This window comes from Anomaloglossus baeobatrachus, chromosome 6, assembly GCF_048569485.1.
Source record: "Anomaloglossus baeobatrachus isolate aAnoBae1 chromosome 6, aAnoBae1.hap1, whole genome shotgun sequence".
Lineage (NCBI taxonomy): Eukaryota > Metazoa > Chordata > Amphibia > Anura > Aromobatidae > Anomaloglossus > Anomaloglossus baeobatrachus.
Genome location: NC_134358.1, coordinates 52,328,426 through 52,346,410, shown reverse-complemented (window position 1 = coordinate 52,346,410; position 17,985 = coordinate 52,328,426). Strand labels below are relative to the sequence as shown.

Below are 17,985 nucleotides of genomic sequence, written 5' to 3'. Positions count from 1 at the left end.
AGGGGTCACATCTACCCCTTCCTCAGGGTTTCCCTTCCCTTTTGCCGTTTGCTTGGTACGTTCCCGTACCTAGCGTGACACATTCCCACCCCTACTGTTTCCAGCAAAGTTTCTGGGAGTGTATTTTTTGGGAGAAGAGTTGGGGGGGCATGTTTTTGTTTTTTTTTCACTCCAGAGATTTACGTCCTTGATGCATTTATCTTACATGTTACTGCCTACATGTTTTGGTGCCTAAATAACATAACATGAAACAGGGGGTGGTCTTGGATCTATGAATACCCCCCTCCAGAAGACAAGACACTAGTATATCAGATATCAGGTTCTTAATAAATGGTTAAGGCGTCTCCGATAGTCCAGGCGTCTTAGACAATCCTCGCCTTGGTCGTCAGTGTGATATAAAGAAACCCTCCAGCTCCTATGAAGTATTTTAGGCCTTCACAAGCCTCTCGGTAATAGATCAGCTTGTGTTGCGCTTGTTACTTGTACTACAGCAATAGCAGCGCACTGACCTTTCATAATGGAACAACTCGGGCCTAATAAGAGGCTTGTGTGTCAGATAAAGATGTATCCCCTTTGTGTATCTGCTGACACAGGGAATGTTCACACTCCCCTTCTGTTAACCACTGATGTAATTCTCAGGGATCAGACGAAAATGTCCTCAACGTCCAAACTGGATCAGGATAAAGACTCCGGCTCTGGGCTACGTGCCTGCGCCACAGTACAGTGAACACAGAGCAATTGATTCTTTATCCGCGGGGCAAGTTCAACCATCTGTAGCTCTCAGCACCTGCTACAAGTCTCTGAAGAAACTCCTCTTGTGCTGCGCACCACATCTTCCATCTATTCCATAGTATTGTAATCTTAAAGGAGTATTCCAATCGCATACGTTTATAGCATATCCAATATCCATTTTGTCGGTGGGGTGGTAAGTACATAAGGGGGAGGTTCGTTATATGGAGTAGTATCATTTTTAATTATTTTATTTTTTTTACATATAACAATGGTAAAATTGAAATTAAAAATATAGTACTTATAATACATTACAGAAATTTTCTTTCTTTGTCTGAACTAATCTTCCATTGCCAAAGTTCTCCATTCACAGGTAAAATCTTAGATAGGAGGTGACAGTTGGTACTAATAAAATTCGATGGAGAATTGTAACTGTCACTTCAAAAGAACTTGCAGCAGAATGTCGGCTCCTACTGTAGCTCCTCCCTCCTCCATAGAGTTTTAACAGCACCAACTGACATCTCTTATCTCAGTAACGGGAAAGTTTGTCTTTACTGATTTTACCCATGAATTGAGAGTTAATGATCGATCAAGGAGGAGAAAGTAGCAAATAACTCTGGTAAGAAACAGTACAGACCAAAAGTTTGGACACACCTTCTCATCTCTAGAACAACTGTTAAGAGGAGACTTTGTGCAGCAGCCTTCATGGTAAAATAGCTGCTAGGAAACCACTGTTAGGACCGTTTCACACGTCAGTGAAAAACACTGACGTTTTTCACTGGCGTGTAAAACACGCACATGTCCCTCCGTGTGCCATGAATCACGGCACACGTGGGTTGTCTAAATGCAATCCGGGCTCCGTTCTCCGTGATTGCACTTAGAAATCAACTCACCTGTGCGCGCTCCCGCTCTCCATGGTCCTGATCGCTCCCGCGGTGCAGCATCCGGCCGGCGCTGACCCCCGCAGCAGCTGCTTCCGGGTCGGCTGTGTCGTGCATCATGAATATGCGCGACAGTAATCAGCCGGCTCAGAAGCAGCAGGGAGAACAGGCTGCAGAGAGCGCGGCTGAAGCCGGGTGAGTAAAAATGTTTTTTATTTTAGAAGCACGTTTTTTTCTGGCACGTGTTTCACGAACCACACCACTGCGTGGTCTGTGGGACATCAGTGATGCCAGAAAAAAATGGACATGTCTCCGTGCGGCAATCACGCACACGCGGGTACGCCACACGGAGACACGTGCAGTGAAAAATCACTGACGTGTGAGCAGACCCATTCATTATAATGGGTCTGCGTATGTCAGTGATTCTGGTACGTTTAAAAAAAAGCACAAACGTCCCAGAATCACTGACGTGTGAAAGGGGCCTTAAGGAAAGGCAACAAGCAGAAGAGACTTGTTTGGGCTAAAGGACACAAGGAATGGACATTAGACCAGTGGAAACCTGTGCTTTGGTCTGATGAGTCCAAATTTGAGATCTTTGGATCCAACCACCGTGTCTTTGTAGAAAAGGTGAATGGATAGACTCTACATGGCTGGTTCCCACCGTGAAGCATGGAGGAGGAGGTTTGATGGTGGGGGGGTGCTTTGCTGGTGACACTGTTAGGGATTTATTCAAAATTGCAGGCATACTGAACCAGCATGGCTACCACAGCATCTTGCAGCAGCGTGCTATTCCATCCGGTGTGCGTTTAGTTGGACCATAATTTATTTTTCAACAGGACAATGACCCCAAACACACCTCCAGGCTGTGTAAGGGCTATGTGACTAAGAAGGAGAGTGATGGGGTGCTACACCAGATGACCTGGCCTCCACAGTCACCAGACCTGAACCCAAATCGAGATGGTTTGGGGTGAGCTGGACCTCAGAGTAAAGGCAAAAGGGCCAACAAATGCTAAGCATCTCCGGGAACTCCTTCAAGACTGTTGGAAAACAATTTCCGGTGACTACCTCTTGAAGCTCATCAAGAGAATGCCAAGAGTGTGCAAAGCAGTGATGACAGCAAAAGGTGGCTACTTTGAAGAACCTAGAATATAAGACATATTTTCAGTTGTTTCACACTTTTTAAGTATTTCATTCCACATGTGATAATTCATAGTTTTGATGCCTTGAGTCCTGAAAATAAAGAAAACTCTTTGAATGAGAAGGTGTGTCTAAACTATTGGTCTGTACTGTATATCATAAGAAAGTTGTCTAATTTCAGGTGTATTATTGGTTAGAGAAAGAAAAAAGAAAACGATGGTTACTCTTTAAGAGATGGTCGTCTAGTGGCGTGCTGGATAACTGTGGCAATGCACATGAATAAAGATATATGCATTTATATACAGTAAATATATATATATATATATATATATATATATATATATATACCTCATGGCCAAACGTGTTGTCACCTTTGAGATTGTTCCAGAAAATGAAGTATTTCTCCCAATTATCCCAGAAAAGTATTGCAACTAGCAGTTTTGTTATACACATTTATTTCCTTTGTGTGTATTGGAACAAAAAAAAAAAATGAGGAAAAAAAAGGCAAATTGGACATAGTTTCACACAAAACCTCAAAAATGGTCTAGACAAAATTGTTGTCACCTTTCAAAATTGTAGGTATTCATCTCTATTTAAAGCATGTGATACTTGTTCAAACTCACTGGGGCAAGTAACAGATGTGGGCAATAAGAAAATCACACCTGGGCAATAAGAAAATCACACCTGAAACCAGATAAGAAGGGGAGAAGTTGACTCAATCTTTGCAATTTGTATCTGTGAGTGCCACACTAATCATGGAGAATAGAAAAAGGGGAAGAGAACTGTCTGAGAACTTGAGAACTAAAATTGTAGAAAAATATCAACAATCTCAAGGTTACAAGTCCATCTCCAGAGATATTGATGTTCCTTTCTCCATAGTGAGCAATATAATGGCACTGTAGCTAATCTCCCTGGATGTGCATGGCAGAGAAAAATTAATCTAAGGTTAGAACGCGGGATAGTCCGGATAATGGATTAGCCCCAAACAAGTTCCAAAGAAATTCAAGCTGTTCTTCAGGCTCAGGAGCATAAGTGTCAGCGCAAACTATCCTTTCTACATTTGAATGAAATTAAATACCATGGAGGAGACCCAGGAGGACCCTACTGCTGACACAGAGACATAAAAAAGCTAGATTGTAGTTTGCTAAACTGTATGTGAGTAAGCCAAAATGTTTCTGGGAAAGAGTCTTGTGGATAGATGAGACCCAGATAGAGCTTTTTGGTAAAGCACATCATTCTACTGTTTAACAAAAATGAAATGAGGCCTACAAAGAAAAGAACACAGGACCTACAGTCACATATGGTGGTGGCTCAGGGATGTTTTGGGGTTGTTTTGCTGCGTCTTGCACTCGGGGCCAGAGTCATCATGAAATCTGAAGATTACCAAAAGATTTTGTGTCACAATGTAGTGCCCAGTGTCAGAAAGCTGTGTTTGTGTCCTAGGCCATGGGTCTTCCAGCAGGAAAATGACCCAAACATACTACAAGAAGCCCCCAGAAGTGGATGGAAACAAATTGCTGGAGAGTTCTGAAGTGGCAGCAATGAGTCCGGATCTAAATCCCATTGACACCTGGGGGAGATCTGAAAATTGCTGTTGGGAAAAGAGAAGATTATTATGAGAGGCCTGGAGCAGTTTATAAAGAAGAGTCTGAAATCCCAGGTGAGAGGAGTAAGAAGCTTGTGGACGGTTATAGGAAGTGATTGTTTGCAGTTATTCCAAAGGGTAAAGGGCGTGGAGCCAAATTTTAAGTTGAAGGGGACAACAATTTTGTCCGGCCCATTTTGTTATTTTTGTGTGAAGCTTTGTCCAATTGGAATTTTGTTCTCGGTTTTTTTTTGTGTTGTTGCAATACACACAAAAGAAATAAATATGTTTGTAACAAAGCATAATTGTAAGAATTTTCTGAGTGAAATATTTCATTATTTGGAACAATTTCAAGGGTGTTATCAGTTTCGGTCATGACTGTATGTACACATATATAGTGGATAGAGAGCGTATGAAATATTGAACACGTCATTAATTTTCTAACTAAACATATTGCTAAAGTTGATATTGAAATGAATTTCTCACCAGATGTCAGTAATAACCCATCCAGCCCACACAGGCAAAGAAATCAAACCACATACGTCTCTATGATTGACTAAAAAAAAAATAAACCATTGTTGTAATCAGGTTTAATTTCAAATTTTGCACTGTTTTCCTTCCAAAGTCTCTGTGTTGGACTGGGTATTGCTAGCTGCATAATGAGCTAACTGAGAATCTGTCAGTACGCTCATTCATTAAAATGGTCGAGTGGGAAGGTTTCTAAAGGCTCCGTTACACGCAACAACATCGCTAACGAGATGTCGTTGGTGGTCACAGAATTCGTGACGCACATCCGGCCTCGTTAGCGACGTTGTTGCGTGTGACAAGTACAAGCGACCGCTAACGATCAAAAATACTCACCTTATCGTTGATCGTTGACACGTCGTTCATTTCCAAAATATCACTGCTGCTTTTGCACGCAGGTTGTTGGTCGTTCCTGAGGCAGCACACATCGCTACGTGTGACACCCCGGGAACAACGAACAACACCGTTGCTGCGTTCTGCCAGCAACGAGGTGGGCGTGTCGTTAACGCGGCTGGTCTCTGCCCCTCCGCTTCTATTGGCGGGCCACTGTGTGACATCGCTGTGATGGCGCACGAACCTCCCCCTTAAAAAAGAGGTTGTTCGCCGCCCACAGCGACGTAGCTAGGAAGGTAAGTAGTCTGACGGGTAACAGCGATATTGTGCGAAACCGGCAGCGATTTGCCCGTGACGCACAAATGACGGGGACGGGTGCTTTCACGAGCGACATCGCTAGCGATGTCGCTGCGTGTAAAGCCCCGTTAACCCTTATCTGCCTTTTTTTAGCACCTCTCAGCTGATTTATGACTACAGACCACATCAAAGTTGAGTGTAGGAAAACAAAGAGCCTTTAAAAGCCAGGTGCAAAATCTTTAATGAAACCAAGTTCGGAAAAGTTACTTTTAGGCCCAAATACTTGTATTTAATAGATAACCCCTTTAATATTCCCATTACCAGTACAAATCGTATTGTATAGTAGTTGGAGAAAGTAGGACAATGGTAAAACTTTTGCCCTGAGTTTTACTTATTGTTAATAGGGGGCTGACCCTTTATCATGGTTGATATTAGCGAAACGTTTCTACATATAGATCCCGACTAAGCATCGGAGACAGGCCGCGATGTAATGTGGAACAGCAGGAGATTAAGCAGTCAAAGTTCAGAAGCATGCTGTACCGGGACTCATTAGGAAAGTCTCAGTGTAGATGAAATGAACATTAATGATTTAATACCGCAGGTTTAATCAATGATCTGCGTCTGGATTCTGCTCTTAAAATATGTATTTCACTTCACTCTTGGAGTTCTTATCTTACGACTTTACCGGCCTGTCCGTAGAAATGAAGGGAGAACTACCAACATATTAAAATGTGGGAAATATATAGATTTTTTTTGTATAGACTTTTCAGGAATTCAATATACAGCACTTTTGCCCTACTGACAACACTTCCGATCCCTATGCTGTCAGAGCTGTCATAGGAAAGGTGGGCCGAAAATCTGAATTTTAGTTTTTAACAATCATTATGACCCCCATCAATTAGTAGAATGAAGAGACCCCGCAATGTTCATCCAGACAAAGTCTGTCATTTATATATGCAACCGGATTGGCCGTGAACTGATGAGGCTCCTACATTTTGATTAATGACGGGGATGAGTTATTCTCTTGAAGTGATGAAAAAGGACAGAAGATATGCTCCCTCCGCACTGCTGCTGAAGACTATCCAAGGGAAGACCAGGACACACCAATGGAGATAAATCTTTTTTATTCAAAGGCTTTCAAAGTCTGTGGTTCTTTTCCTGAAGAACAAGTTTGTAAAGGCTTCGAAATGCGTGAAATAAAAAACATTTATCTCCACTGGTGTGCCCTGGATCTTCCCTTGGAAAGTCTACAGCAGCAGCACGGAGTGAACATGTCTTCTGTCCTTTTTCAGCATTGTCTGCACTGTCCCATGTGTGGCGCCCCTGAGGCTTCAGTCGCCACAGAGTATTGCATCTGTCTTAGGGTGTAATGCTTATCCCAGGTAAAAGGAGGTAACCACTGATTTTTCACTTACAAAACATTCACACAGTGATCTTACACAATACATTTACATAAACACTTAGTGAGCCACCACTTACACAGGAAGACAGTCTGGGGAATTCCCGGACACCATAGCAATGGGTTCCCGGCAGGCTGAGTCCTCCCAAGGGTGGGGGCACTGAGTGAGCAGGAAACACACAGAGTCTAGGGAGATCAGTCCAGGATGCAGGAAAATGCAGACAGCCTTGGGAGAGGAGCATTTAACAGACTGGTCCTAGGGACAGGAGAAAGGTGGAAATTGTCCCAGGCCCAGGGGCCAGAACACCGCACTAAGTCTGCAGGAATGAGACTGGAATAAGGCAAGAGGCAACTGGTGGAGTTGCTGAGACAAAGTAGACATGGTAGCTGAGGTCAAGCCTAACCGTTCCCACAGTGCCAGCGCAGTCAGGGTGCAGAAACCTCAGTTGGGGAAACCTTCAAACAAATCTGCAAGGGATGGGGATTTAATGTCCCATCGCCCACCACCCACTTTCCCGGGGCACAGTGACATATAGGATCCGGGGTCGGGTTTACACTTAACATGGACAGTGGGGTCCCCAAGTTGCTTCAAGCCACAGGGATCCGTGAGTCAGTGCAAGGAGGAAGGTCTCATACAATTCCACAGACACTGGTGATTGCCTCCAATTCACCCGGGACCGGCTGGAGTCCATCCATGCCAGTGAAAAGCAGCACCTCCGGGGAGCATTAAGAACTGTGAGTAAATGGAACTTTGAATCGCAGTCCCGGTGTTGTCCTTGTCATTGCTGGCGCCGCCGCCTCGTGCTTCGGCGCCATCAGCCATCCCCACCACTCGCTCCACCTGTGGGAAGCTGGACTATCTGGGTTGTGTTAACATCAGCCCCGGAGGAGAGCAACATCTCGCGGTGGCGGCTGATTCCTGGCCACGCACCATGAGTGGTGCTGCAAAACATCCCCCATCCCCATCCAACACCACTCCTGGAAGGTGAAAAGTTGCAGTAAGGGTCTGCGGAGGAGGAGGCCGAGACCCCAGGCACCACTGCAACCCAGGGCTGTGGAGTCGGAGTCGGAGTCGTGGAGTCGGAGTCGGAGTCGGAGCTCATTTTGGTGGAGTCGGAGTCGGAGTCGGTATAAAATGCACCGACTCCGACTCCTAAAATATATAATAAATTGGGGACAGGAGTGCAATGCAGAATGTGCTGAATATTTTACTAAATAATAACATTTAGTATAATGCTTATATTTAAGTGAAAAATTTATTGTAGTACAATGTGAACATCAGACATTTAATTGTTTTTATGATACAATAATCAAGATATTTGGATAGAACATAAAATATTTATTGGAATACAACTTTAGAACACAAAAAACTAATAAATTGTAAATATGTAATATATATATATATATATACATATATATATATATATATATATATATATATATATACACACAGTGTATATACACACACAAGATATATATGTAATCTACTGTATATTACATAGTGTATTACATATTTACAATTTATTACAGTTTTTTGTGTTCTAAAGTTGTATTCCAATAAATATATTTTATGTTCTATCCAAATATCTTGATTATCGTATCATAAAAATTATTAAATGTCTGATGTTCACATACACATATTCATGTACTACAATAAATTTTTCACCTAACTAAGCAATATATGTAGGAGTCGGAGTCGGAGCCGGAGTCGGAGTCGGAGCCGGAGTCGGAGTCGGTGCAAGAGAATTTGAGGAGTCGGAGTCGGAGTCGAAGGTTTGGCTTACCGACTCCACAGCCCTGCTGCAACCGGTGATATACTTCCCAGGAACCCTTTACCCTCTTTCCATCCCCTTTATATCTTGCATAGTCTTTTACTTATAGCCGACGGGGCCACAGAGCTGGGTCAGGCCAGTCACAGCAACCCCACAAAACCACTGGTCCGGTGACTAGTAACCCCTTAGGCCCCGTGGGTGCTACCACGCATCATGTATCTGCAGCAACTGCTCTATTATTAAGTGCATGACTTGAAAAGATGACCGTATCGCTTTCTCTTTTATTCCGTTTTTACCAGTGTTGAGGATAAGAATTAAGTAACCAAAAATAATTAATTCGGCCATTTCATAGACTCAGGTATGTAGTTTAGTTGATGTAACCTAACACACATATTTATGAATGCTTTTGTTTTTTACTAATACATATATATTTATATACAGTATATATATATATTTTTTTTTTTTTTCAGTGATTTTCCTTAATACAATATATTAGTATATGTAACTTTAAAGATGGCTCCTACATCCTGGCCAACACCCAAGCTGATTAACACAAAGGAGAATTCTCAACGTATGGACTGACCAATGCAGCAGAGACTATGTAAATTCCTATACGTACAGAGTCCAGCTTGGGATATTTGATTGGACTATATTTTGTCTACACCCTTTACTTACCTAGAACTATAAAGTTTTGTGACAATAAACGGGCAGAATTAACTGGCGTCGGTCATGAGAGAAAGTCATAACTGACTCGTAGTCCGTTATTTTATTCTCGAAGTGCACACATGACATTATAATCTGAACACAGCAGTCAGACCTTAAGAGACAAGTTGTAGTCTCACCTCAACACCAGATTAGACAATGTTTTTGCGCTTTTGCTCCTTAGTGTTCATTCATTCTCCTTAACCATGACATACAAAGCTATCCACAACCTGTCTCCTCCTTACATCTGTGACCTAGTCTCCCAATACTTCATATTACTGACAACTAACTATTCCTCTAAGGCGGGCTTTGCACGCTGCGACATCGGTAACAATGTGTTACCGATGCTGCAGCGATAGTCCCGCCCCCGTCGCACGTGCGATATCTAGTGAAAGCTGCCGTAGCGATTATTATCGCTCCGGCAGCTTCACACGCACATACCTGCCGTGCGACGTCCCTCTGGCCGGCGACCCGCCTCCTTCCTAAGGGGGCGGGTCGTGTGGCGTCACAGCGACGTCACACGGCAGGCGGCCAATTGAAGCGGAGGGGCGGAGATGAGCAGGATGTAAACATCCCGCCCACCTCCGTCCTTCTCATTGCAGCCGGGAGGCAGCTAAGGTGATGATCCTCGCTCCTGCGGCTTTACACACAGCGATGTGTGCTGCCGCAGGAGCGAGGAACAACATCGCACCTGTCGCTGCACCGGCATTATGGAAATGTCGGAGGCTGCAGCGATGATACGATAACGACGCTTTTGCGCTCGTTCATCGTATCAAAAAGGTTTTACACATTGCGATATCGACTGCGACGCCGAATGTGCGTCACTTTCGATTTTACCCCATCGACATCGCACGTGCAATGTCGCAACGTGCAAAGCCGCCCTAACCTCTCTATTTCTGAAACGGTGGTCTTATCATTACGATAAAGGACAAGCAATAGGGCCCGCCCTGACCTCCTTACCTTTAAGGATACTTCCAGGTGTTAGGGTGAGCGCAGGGGCTCCAGCTTTAGGGCCAGTATAGACTTCCCTGGGGTTCCTTAGCAACCTGTAACACTGTGCCAGTCATTGCACTGGCAGCCCATATATCATAAGATCCAATTTAAATTGCTTGTTCTCAACCACAAAGCTCTCCACAGTGCGGCACCCCTTTAAATCTCCACTCTCATCTCTGTCTATCATGCTACCTGTTCTCTACACTCTGCAAACAACTTTTGACTAACATCCACGCAAATCCGAACCTCCCACTCCCGGCTTCAAGACTTTTCCCGAGCTGCACCAATCCCCTGGAATGCTCTATCCCTAGAAACTAGGATAATCCACAGCTTACACAGCTTCAGACGCTCCCTAAAAACACATCTTTTTAGGGTGAGAGGGGAGCCAGCACGATCTGAAAATGGCATGCATCATATAAAAAGTGCAAATTCACAGATTTATTCCAACTGTACTGTAATATAAATGAGATTTTTAGCAAATAATTGATCAATTCTTTGAGCCACCCCTGCCAACGTCACGGCAAATCTCAATAGGGGGGTCCTACACTATATTCTGTGTTTCATGTGCCATGCGGCCTCCTAGATAAAGTTAAAAGCAGAACCATAATGGAGCACACATACCTGTAACCTGTATATATAACCGCTTCTATGTTGCAAAAGAGGCAATTGTGGATAGAGGCCAGCCCAGGTCCCAGCATGTGGAGCAAGCTCTACACATACCAGGACTATATCAGAACTGACCCTCCCAGTGCCAGACAGCAACCATTGATAAAGGCGGACCAGATCCAAGTATGGTGCTTAATTAGCAATGCCTGTGGCAAGGGTGAGGCAACTGGATGTGAACAGCTACCAACAGGAGGAATATATTGCAAACCAAGATCAGGCGTGCATAGCATGGTGGTGACCAGCCACCAGACATTTGTAGCATAACTACAACCAAACAGAGAGGTTTTAGAGAGTCTTTTTAGGGTGGCCTACCACACTCCCTAACCAAATTCCCTTTATATATATGTAGTGGGTGCTCATAACCCCTACTAAAGGACCGGAAATGTTGTTAATAAAAATGTTTGTTGATATTGATGTCTAGTGTTAGGGCACCCCCTAGTGGCCGGGTGGGACGGCTGTTGCCACCGGGGAAGGAGGAGTCGGCTGGATGTCTAGGGAAGGTCTGTGTGTGTGGAGTGTTGTGGGATCCGGGACAGCAGTGTGTGAACATCGGTGGCAGTGTGTGTGAGCGGAACATCAGGGGACGCCGGAGTAATGGAAGGGAACGTAACCTCAAGGTCTGAATCCGCTGGTGTGGGTCCGGTGTGTGCTTGACCTAGGAGTGGGAGCCCGGAGAAGCGGAGTACCCAGGGCATATCCCCACCAGAGGGCGCGTTTGGGCAGGTTGTCCCCAGCTCCACAGAAAGTTGCCGGATTCTGCTGACCGGATTGTATTGTGCAAATAAATGTCATCTTTTATTATAACCAGCTTTTGCCTGAAGACTATTTGTGCACCATCCGGCGAAGGCGCCGTCACACACTGCCCCACAAGAGAAGAGCCCGGTTTTCCAGTAATGGTGGAGCCAGGGGTAAGTCAGTCCTCAAGGGCCACGACTACAAGCTCAGAGGCGCCCCTGGCCCATCATTACATATACCCCCTTCACTATTTATTAGAACATAATTCTCTGTCTCCACTGAACCCAAAAGAATCACACAGATTGGCTAATGACTGGTTCATGCAGCCTTTATCTCCTATTTCTTCAAGATGGCTGGACCGTCATTGTAAATAAGCACTTGAACCCCCCCCCACCCCATTGTAGATTGTAAGCTCTTACGAGCAGAGTTGTCTTTATTTTTGCTTTAATTGTATTTTCTTTATTACTTATGAATGTTTGCATATGAATGTCTGAATTGTAAATCGCTGCGGAATATGTTGGCGCTATAAAGATTATTATTATTAATAGATTTGGTAGATAAAACATAAATCCAGACAAAACTAACATAAAAGCACTTATAGGAGCATAGTGAGGTAAATACGTGAAGTATCTTCCAGAGTTCGACTTCTGTAAATTTAATGCAATCCCTAAAGGACGTGTAGAGCTTGTAAGGACCCTTCAGCCATTCACTCAGGTTCACAATAGAACATAAGACGATGTCTTTATGTTGGTTTAGCTTTTTACGTTCAAAAGAATTTTCATTTGATCTCACAGTAGAAAACTTGTGTCAAAGCATTGGAGTTGGTCGGGGTTTTAGTTTATAGTAGTTTATTTGTGAGGCTTTTTATATACATTCAGAAGAGCTCACACAGAAAAGACTAAAGCTTACACAGGAGTGGACTCTAGAGAGTGGGGACAACACTGACGCTAGTAAAAACGGAACAAAAACTCTTGTCATATAATAGAGACATTTCAGAAATTTTGATCCATCGCGGTCCGGGTGCGGAGACCCCCATCGATCTCTGAAATGACGAAGCAGAAGTGTTCAGTCGAGCTCTGCTCTTCTCCAGCCCAACTTCAGTTTAGGAGAAGAGCAACGCTCAGTTGAATGCTTCTGGTTCTAATGATCAACAGCGGTCTCAACATCCAGATCACCACCTATCAAAACCTCTTCTCTATGACATGCCAAACTATCTATTTTTTTTTTTAAAGTACAGTTAGCCTTTAAAAGGGAACTTGTCAGGTCCAATATGCACCCAGAACCACGAGCAGTTCTGGGGGGTGCATATTGCTAATCCCTGCCTAATCGTCCCTGTATACACTAAAAAAAATATTTCTAAAGATCATTTATGATATGCTAATGAGTGAGGGGACTAGGGTGTTATATCCCCCAACTAATCCGCCCTCTAGTCATTTTAGGATGCGTACTAATATGCTATTCAATGCAGCATCACCAGCGGTGATACGTGTACCTGTGTCCACAGTTAACGCTGAGCTGAATGCCAGGCACTTCCGGTCATGTCTGAAGTTGGGACATGTACACCGACTTCATACTGCGCATGACTGGAAGTGCCTGGCACTCAGAAGCATGGTCACAGCAGACACAGGTATGTACGTCACTGCTGGTGATGCTTCATTGAATAGCATGTTAGTACGTCCTCTGTGGGCGTTCTAACATGATTAGAGGGCGGATTAGTCAGGGGATATAACACCCTTGGGGCTAGTGCCCTTGCTCATTAGCATATCATAAAGGATCTCTAGAAATACTTTTTCTAAAGATCCCTTTATCTATGCTACTAGATGCTGGGACAGTTAAGCAGGGATTAGCAATATACACCCAGAACTGCTCATGGTTCTGGCTGCATATGTAGCGCCCCACGGGGCAAGTGGTTAACCTACTCGTTGCCGTGCAGTCAAGCAACATCACGGGTGGCCTTGCCCGGTTCCGTTGCCCCGAGGTGTACAGCAAATGAAGGGAAAGTGGGGTGGTTGGGAAAGTTTGTCGTGATGCCACCTGTGGTATGCGGCCAGGGAGTAGCTGCCGCTGTAGAATTCTTCGCCAGGGCAGGTGTTATGGCAGCCGGGATGGTACCGCTCCCCACAGGAGGAGCGGGCCGCGGGTGGATGACAGGAGTTGGCAGTCGCCTGGAAGTGCCGGGGCGCGGGGCGACAGCCTCGCTAATCAGAGTCTGAGTCAGCAACTGCAATTCCAGGGTCGTTTACTCACTGATTTAAAGCTGCAACCAGGTACCGGTCTCTGTCGTCATGGGCTCTGGTCAATCCCAGGCAACTAAAGGGGCCACCACCGGTGTTTGGAGAAAGAAAGAGAGAAAGAGTGTCCTATTCATAGGATGTACCCCTCAGCAATTAGGTACCCTGGCTAAGCTCCCGCTCCAAGCCCCGGGCCTAGTAAAGTCTAAGAGCTCCAGAGATGTCTTGTCAGAACTATGGTCCCGACGGATCTGAGTGTATGAGTGTGTTGCGCCTACCTCTATCGCCAAGTGGACCCCGCCCCCTAGGTGGCTGGCTTCAGTGACCGGGGAAGTCCCATGAATCGTGATGTCCACCCCCCTGCCTACATTGAGCCAACCCCCCCTGTGAGAAGGCTCCTAAGCTGTATGCAGTGTGTGAAGGTGGAACACCGGTGATTAACCCCCTCCTTACCGGAGATGGATACCGCACCTTAACTGAGGTACAGTACCCTGTGCCGACCTGAGCCTCACGGGCGCAACACATATTGCACCTAACAGGTTCCCTTTAAAGAACATTAGTCTTGATCAATTCCGGCTTCATCAATCTCAACTTTTTGTTTTGCCTGAAAAAGAATTGCTTCAAAAACAATTGAAAGATTCTATTAATTTTTATTGTAAAACCACTTTGCTGTTCATGTGTTCAGTCTTTTGAGCGTTCTTTTCTTCTTTCTTCAAAATTCTGCTGAGAGAAAAAGAGAGCATTTCTTTTCTTTGAAGTCTGTTTAAAAATGCGCCAAAGTGTATACACTGTCCAAACACTTTCAAAACACTTTGAAAACCTCTTTAAAATGGCTTAAGCTAGTGAAAAACTCTTCCAAAAACTCCCCAAAAAGAAGCGTTTGTCGAAAGATTGTTCCACTTTATTATTTAAAAAAAACAAAAAAAACTTCATGATACAATAGGCTTTCCCCACTTTTTTTTACAAATCAAAAATTTCTTAGAGGGTGAAACCAAGATCACCATAAAGAAAATAGTGACAAAGACAACATAAATGGATAAAATATGAAATATTTATTAGAATTAGGTTAAACTAAATCATGCAAAATGTAAAAACACAACAGGGAAATCCCAAATAGCAGCAGAATGAAAAAGTGACAAAACAGTTGAGACCATATATACCACTATAGGTAATCAGTAAAGCTTACAAAAAAAGTGCATGCAATAGTATGAGGATAAAAGGGAATGTACTCCTAAGTAGGGCATGCCAGTGCAGAAACAGTTCCCCAAGCATGTACAAGATCTATGCATAGCTCTATTACCTATAGATACCTTAGTGGATGGTCAAATGTAGCTGCCTGCCTCTGACCCCGACGCGTGTTTCGTCCACTAGAAACTTCCTTAGGGGGCACATAGATTTATGCATAGATCTTGTACATGCTTTCATTCTAATATACTGGGTTGCTTGGGGAACTTTTTCTGCACTGGCACGCCTTACTTAGGTGTACATTCCGTTTTATCCTCATACTAATGCATGCATTTTTTGTAAGCTATACTGATTACCTTTAGTGGTATATATGGTGTCAACTGTTATGTCACTTTTTAATTTTGCTGCTATTTAGGATATCCCTGTTGTGTTTTTACATTTTGCATGATTCGTTTTAACATAATTCTAATAAATATTTGATATTTGATCCATAGATTTTGTGTTTGTCACTAATTTCTTTATGGTGATCTTGGTTTCACCCTCTAAGGAATTTTTGATTTGCAAGTTCACGCATGGTGATTTATAACAGGTTTTTTTTATCACTGACGTTTTTGGTTTTTTTTAACAGAGTTTTCTGAGTAGAAACTAAGCAGAACATCCGAACATCCAAGGTTTTCAGTTTTTGTGAAGGATTTGATTAGTTTCGCTCAGTTTCTAATCCAAAAACTCTCTATGCACATAGATTAAAGACAAATTATGTATATTTTTTTCAAAGATTAGCTTTGTTACAGTGTTTGTTCATATTAAATTTGGGGCAGAAATACCATATCAATTAAAAACTCACACTTGGGATTCTGGAGGATTGACAAATATGCATGAAGTTCTAAAGTAATGGCTTAGAGAGAACCTTGAGGTTTTGGCACAATGAGACACTAAGACATCCCTTCACGACCTTTAACATAAATGTACGTCAAAGGTCAAGTCCCTGCCTTTGATGCGGGCTAACATGCCGAGCTCATATCTTTCCCTGCAGATGATGGGTGATTTAATCAGCCATCATGTGCCTTTAACAGCTGAAGGAGGAGCGAGCTTCAGACTCGGCTGCTAACCTTTTAGATGCCACTGTAAAACTCAGCGGCATTTATCAAGCACTGGGGGCGCGTCATTCCCCCACCCATCAGTGCAACCGTGACATTATTGCAGAGCGCCGATGGGTTGCACTGACAGCCAAGTGTCTGCTGAAGATCCCCGTGAGTGTCATTACAATTTATGTCTGAAAGCCAACGTTTAGTTAGCGTTCATAGCTGATAATGATTTTACTATGCATAGCAGTGCATCAGCACTGCTATGTATAGCACACGTGATCAAATGATTGCAGCTTCAAGTCCCCTAAGGGAACTATTAAATACAGTAACATAAAAAACATGGTTTTTTTTTAAATAAAAACAGAAGAGTTCAAATCATCCCCTTCTGACCCTAAAAAATATAATATTTAAAAAAAAAAACCCCACATATTGTTATAGCAGGGTTTGTAAACGTCCAACCTATCATAATATGAAATAAATTAATTTGATCGGTAAAGGGCATAGTAGGAAAACAACAAAATTGAAAAATAGAATTAGATTTTTTGGGCTACCACAACACTGCAAAAAAAAATCCAATAAGAGGTGATCAAAATATTGTATTTACCCCCAAATGAAAAAATAAAATATAAAATTGCACTATTTTTGCAATTTCAACATACTCAGAAGTTTTTTTCACTGCGTTCGCCTAAATCAAAAGATAAAAAGAATGGTAAAAGTACAACTCATCATTCACAAGTACAACTCATCATGCAAAAACAAGCCGTCACACGGCTATGTGGACGGAAAAATAGAAAAGTTATGGTTCTTGGAAAAAGAGGAGGAAAAAAACAAAACATGAAGCGGTTAAGAGACACTTTTTGGAGCAGAATTTTACTGCAAATTCTTTGTGAGCAGATACCCTAAAAAGGCTGCTGCTTTCCCTTCCTTGGCTTTTATACAGGCTAAGGTAGTCAAATCTGATTGCCAATGCTATACATTGTGATGTGATATCTGAAAGGTATTTTGGGAAAGCCTATATGGTTGAATCTGAGGATATGAGAGCCTTCTGTGACTGATCCAATCTTCTGCAATATGTCAAAGGGTATAGGGGCATTTTTTGGGGCGAATCGTATCACATATTGTTCGATTTTTGTCATATCCTAGGTCATATGAAAAGGCTTGTTAAAAGGCCAATTTTGACTTTTAGGATTGCTGCTTCCAATAGGTGGCGCTAGAGTTTGTCTCCTTTCCTGGAGAGACAATTTGAATAATTCCCAGAGGGGCGTGGCAGCTATAAGTCCCCTTATCACTGACAGCCAGACTGGTTTGTCAGGTCTCCATAAGGAGAATAGTCTTCCCCCGTGGTCCCCACATAGCTTCTCATAAGCCAGATCAGATACCCACACTTTGTACTGACGAGGGGCAATCACCCCGAAACACCGTGTCTGCAAATTGGGATTCTGATCTGGCATATATCCTAGGTCAGTGATGGTGAACCTGTGCCACTCCAGCTGTTGCAAAACTACAATTCCCATCATGCCTGGCCATTCAAAGCAAAAGCTTTGGCTGTGAAGATATGATGGGAATTGTAGTTTTGCAACAGCTGGAGTGCCACAGGTTCGCCATCACTGTCCTAGGTCATATGAAAAGGCCAATTTTGACTTTTAGGATTGCTGCTTCTAATAGGTGGCGCTAGAGTTTGTCTCCTTTCCTGGAGAGACAATTTGTCAGGATCTGCAAATTTAAAAAGA

The 17,985-nt window shown here is 43.3% G+C and overlaps 1 protein-coding gene across 5 annotated transcripts in view; it reads right to left on the bottom strand.

The window, feature by feature from the left end:
- Window positions 1–17,985, bottom strand: part of SAMD12 (sterile alpha motif domain containing 12) — an 878,347-nt gene that overhangs the window by 406,158 nt on the left and 454,204 nt on the right. Inside the window, exon 5 of one of the 5 annotated variants that reach the window (XM_075352927.1) lies at window positions 12,614–14,708. The exons of 3 other annotated variants lie outside the window; for them this stretch is intronic. In XM_075352927.1, coding sequence (XP_075209042.1) covers window positions 14,698–14,708 — 11 coding nt within the window. In that variant the 3' untranslated portion in view covers window positions 12,614–14,697. Of the gene's footprint in view, window positions 1–12,613; window positions 14,709–17,985 lie in introns of those variants that run through there. One more of the 5 variants, XM_075352928.1, reaches the window with a different exon arrangement.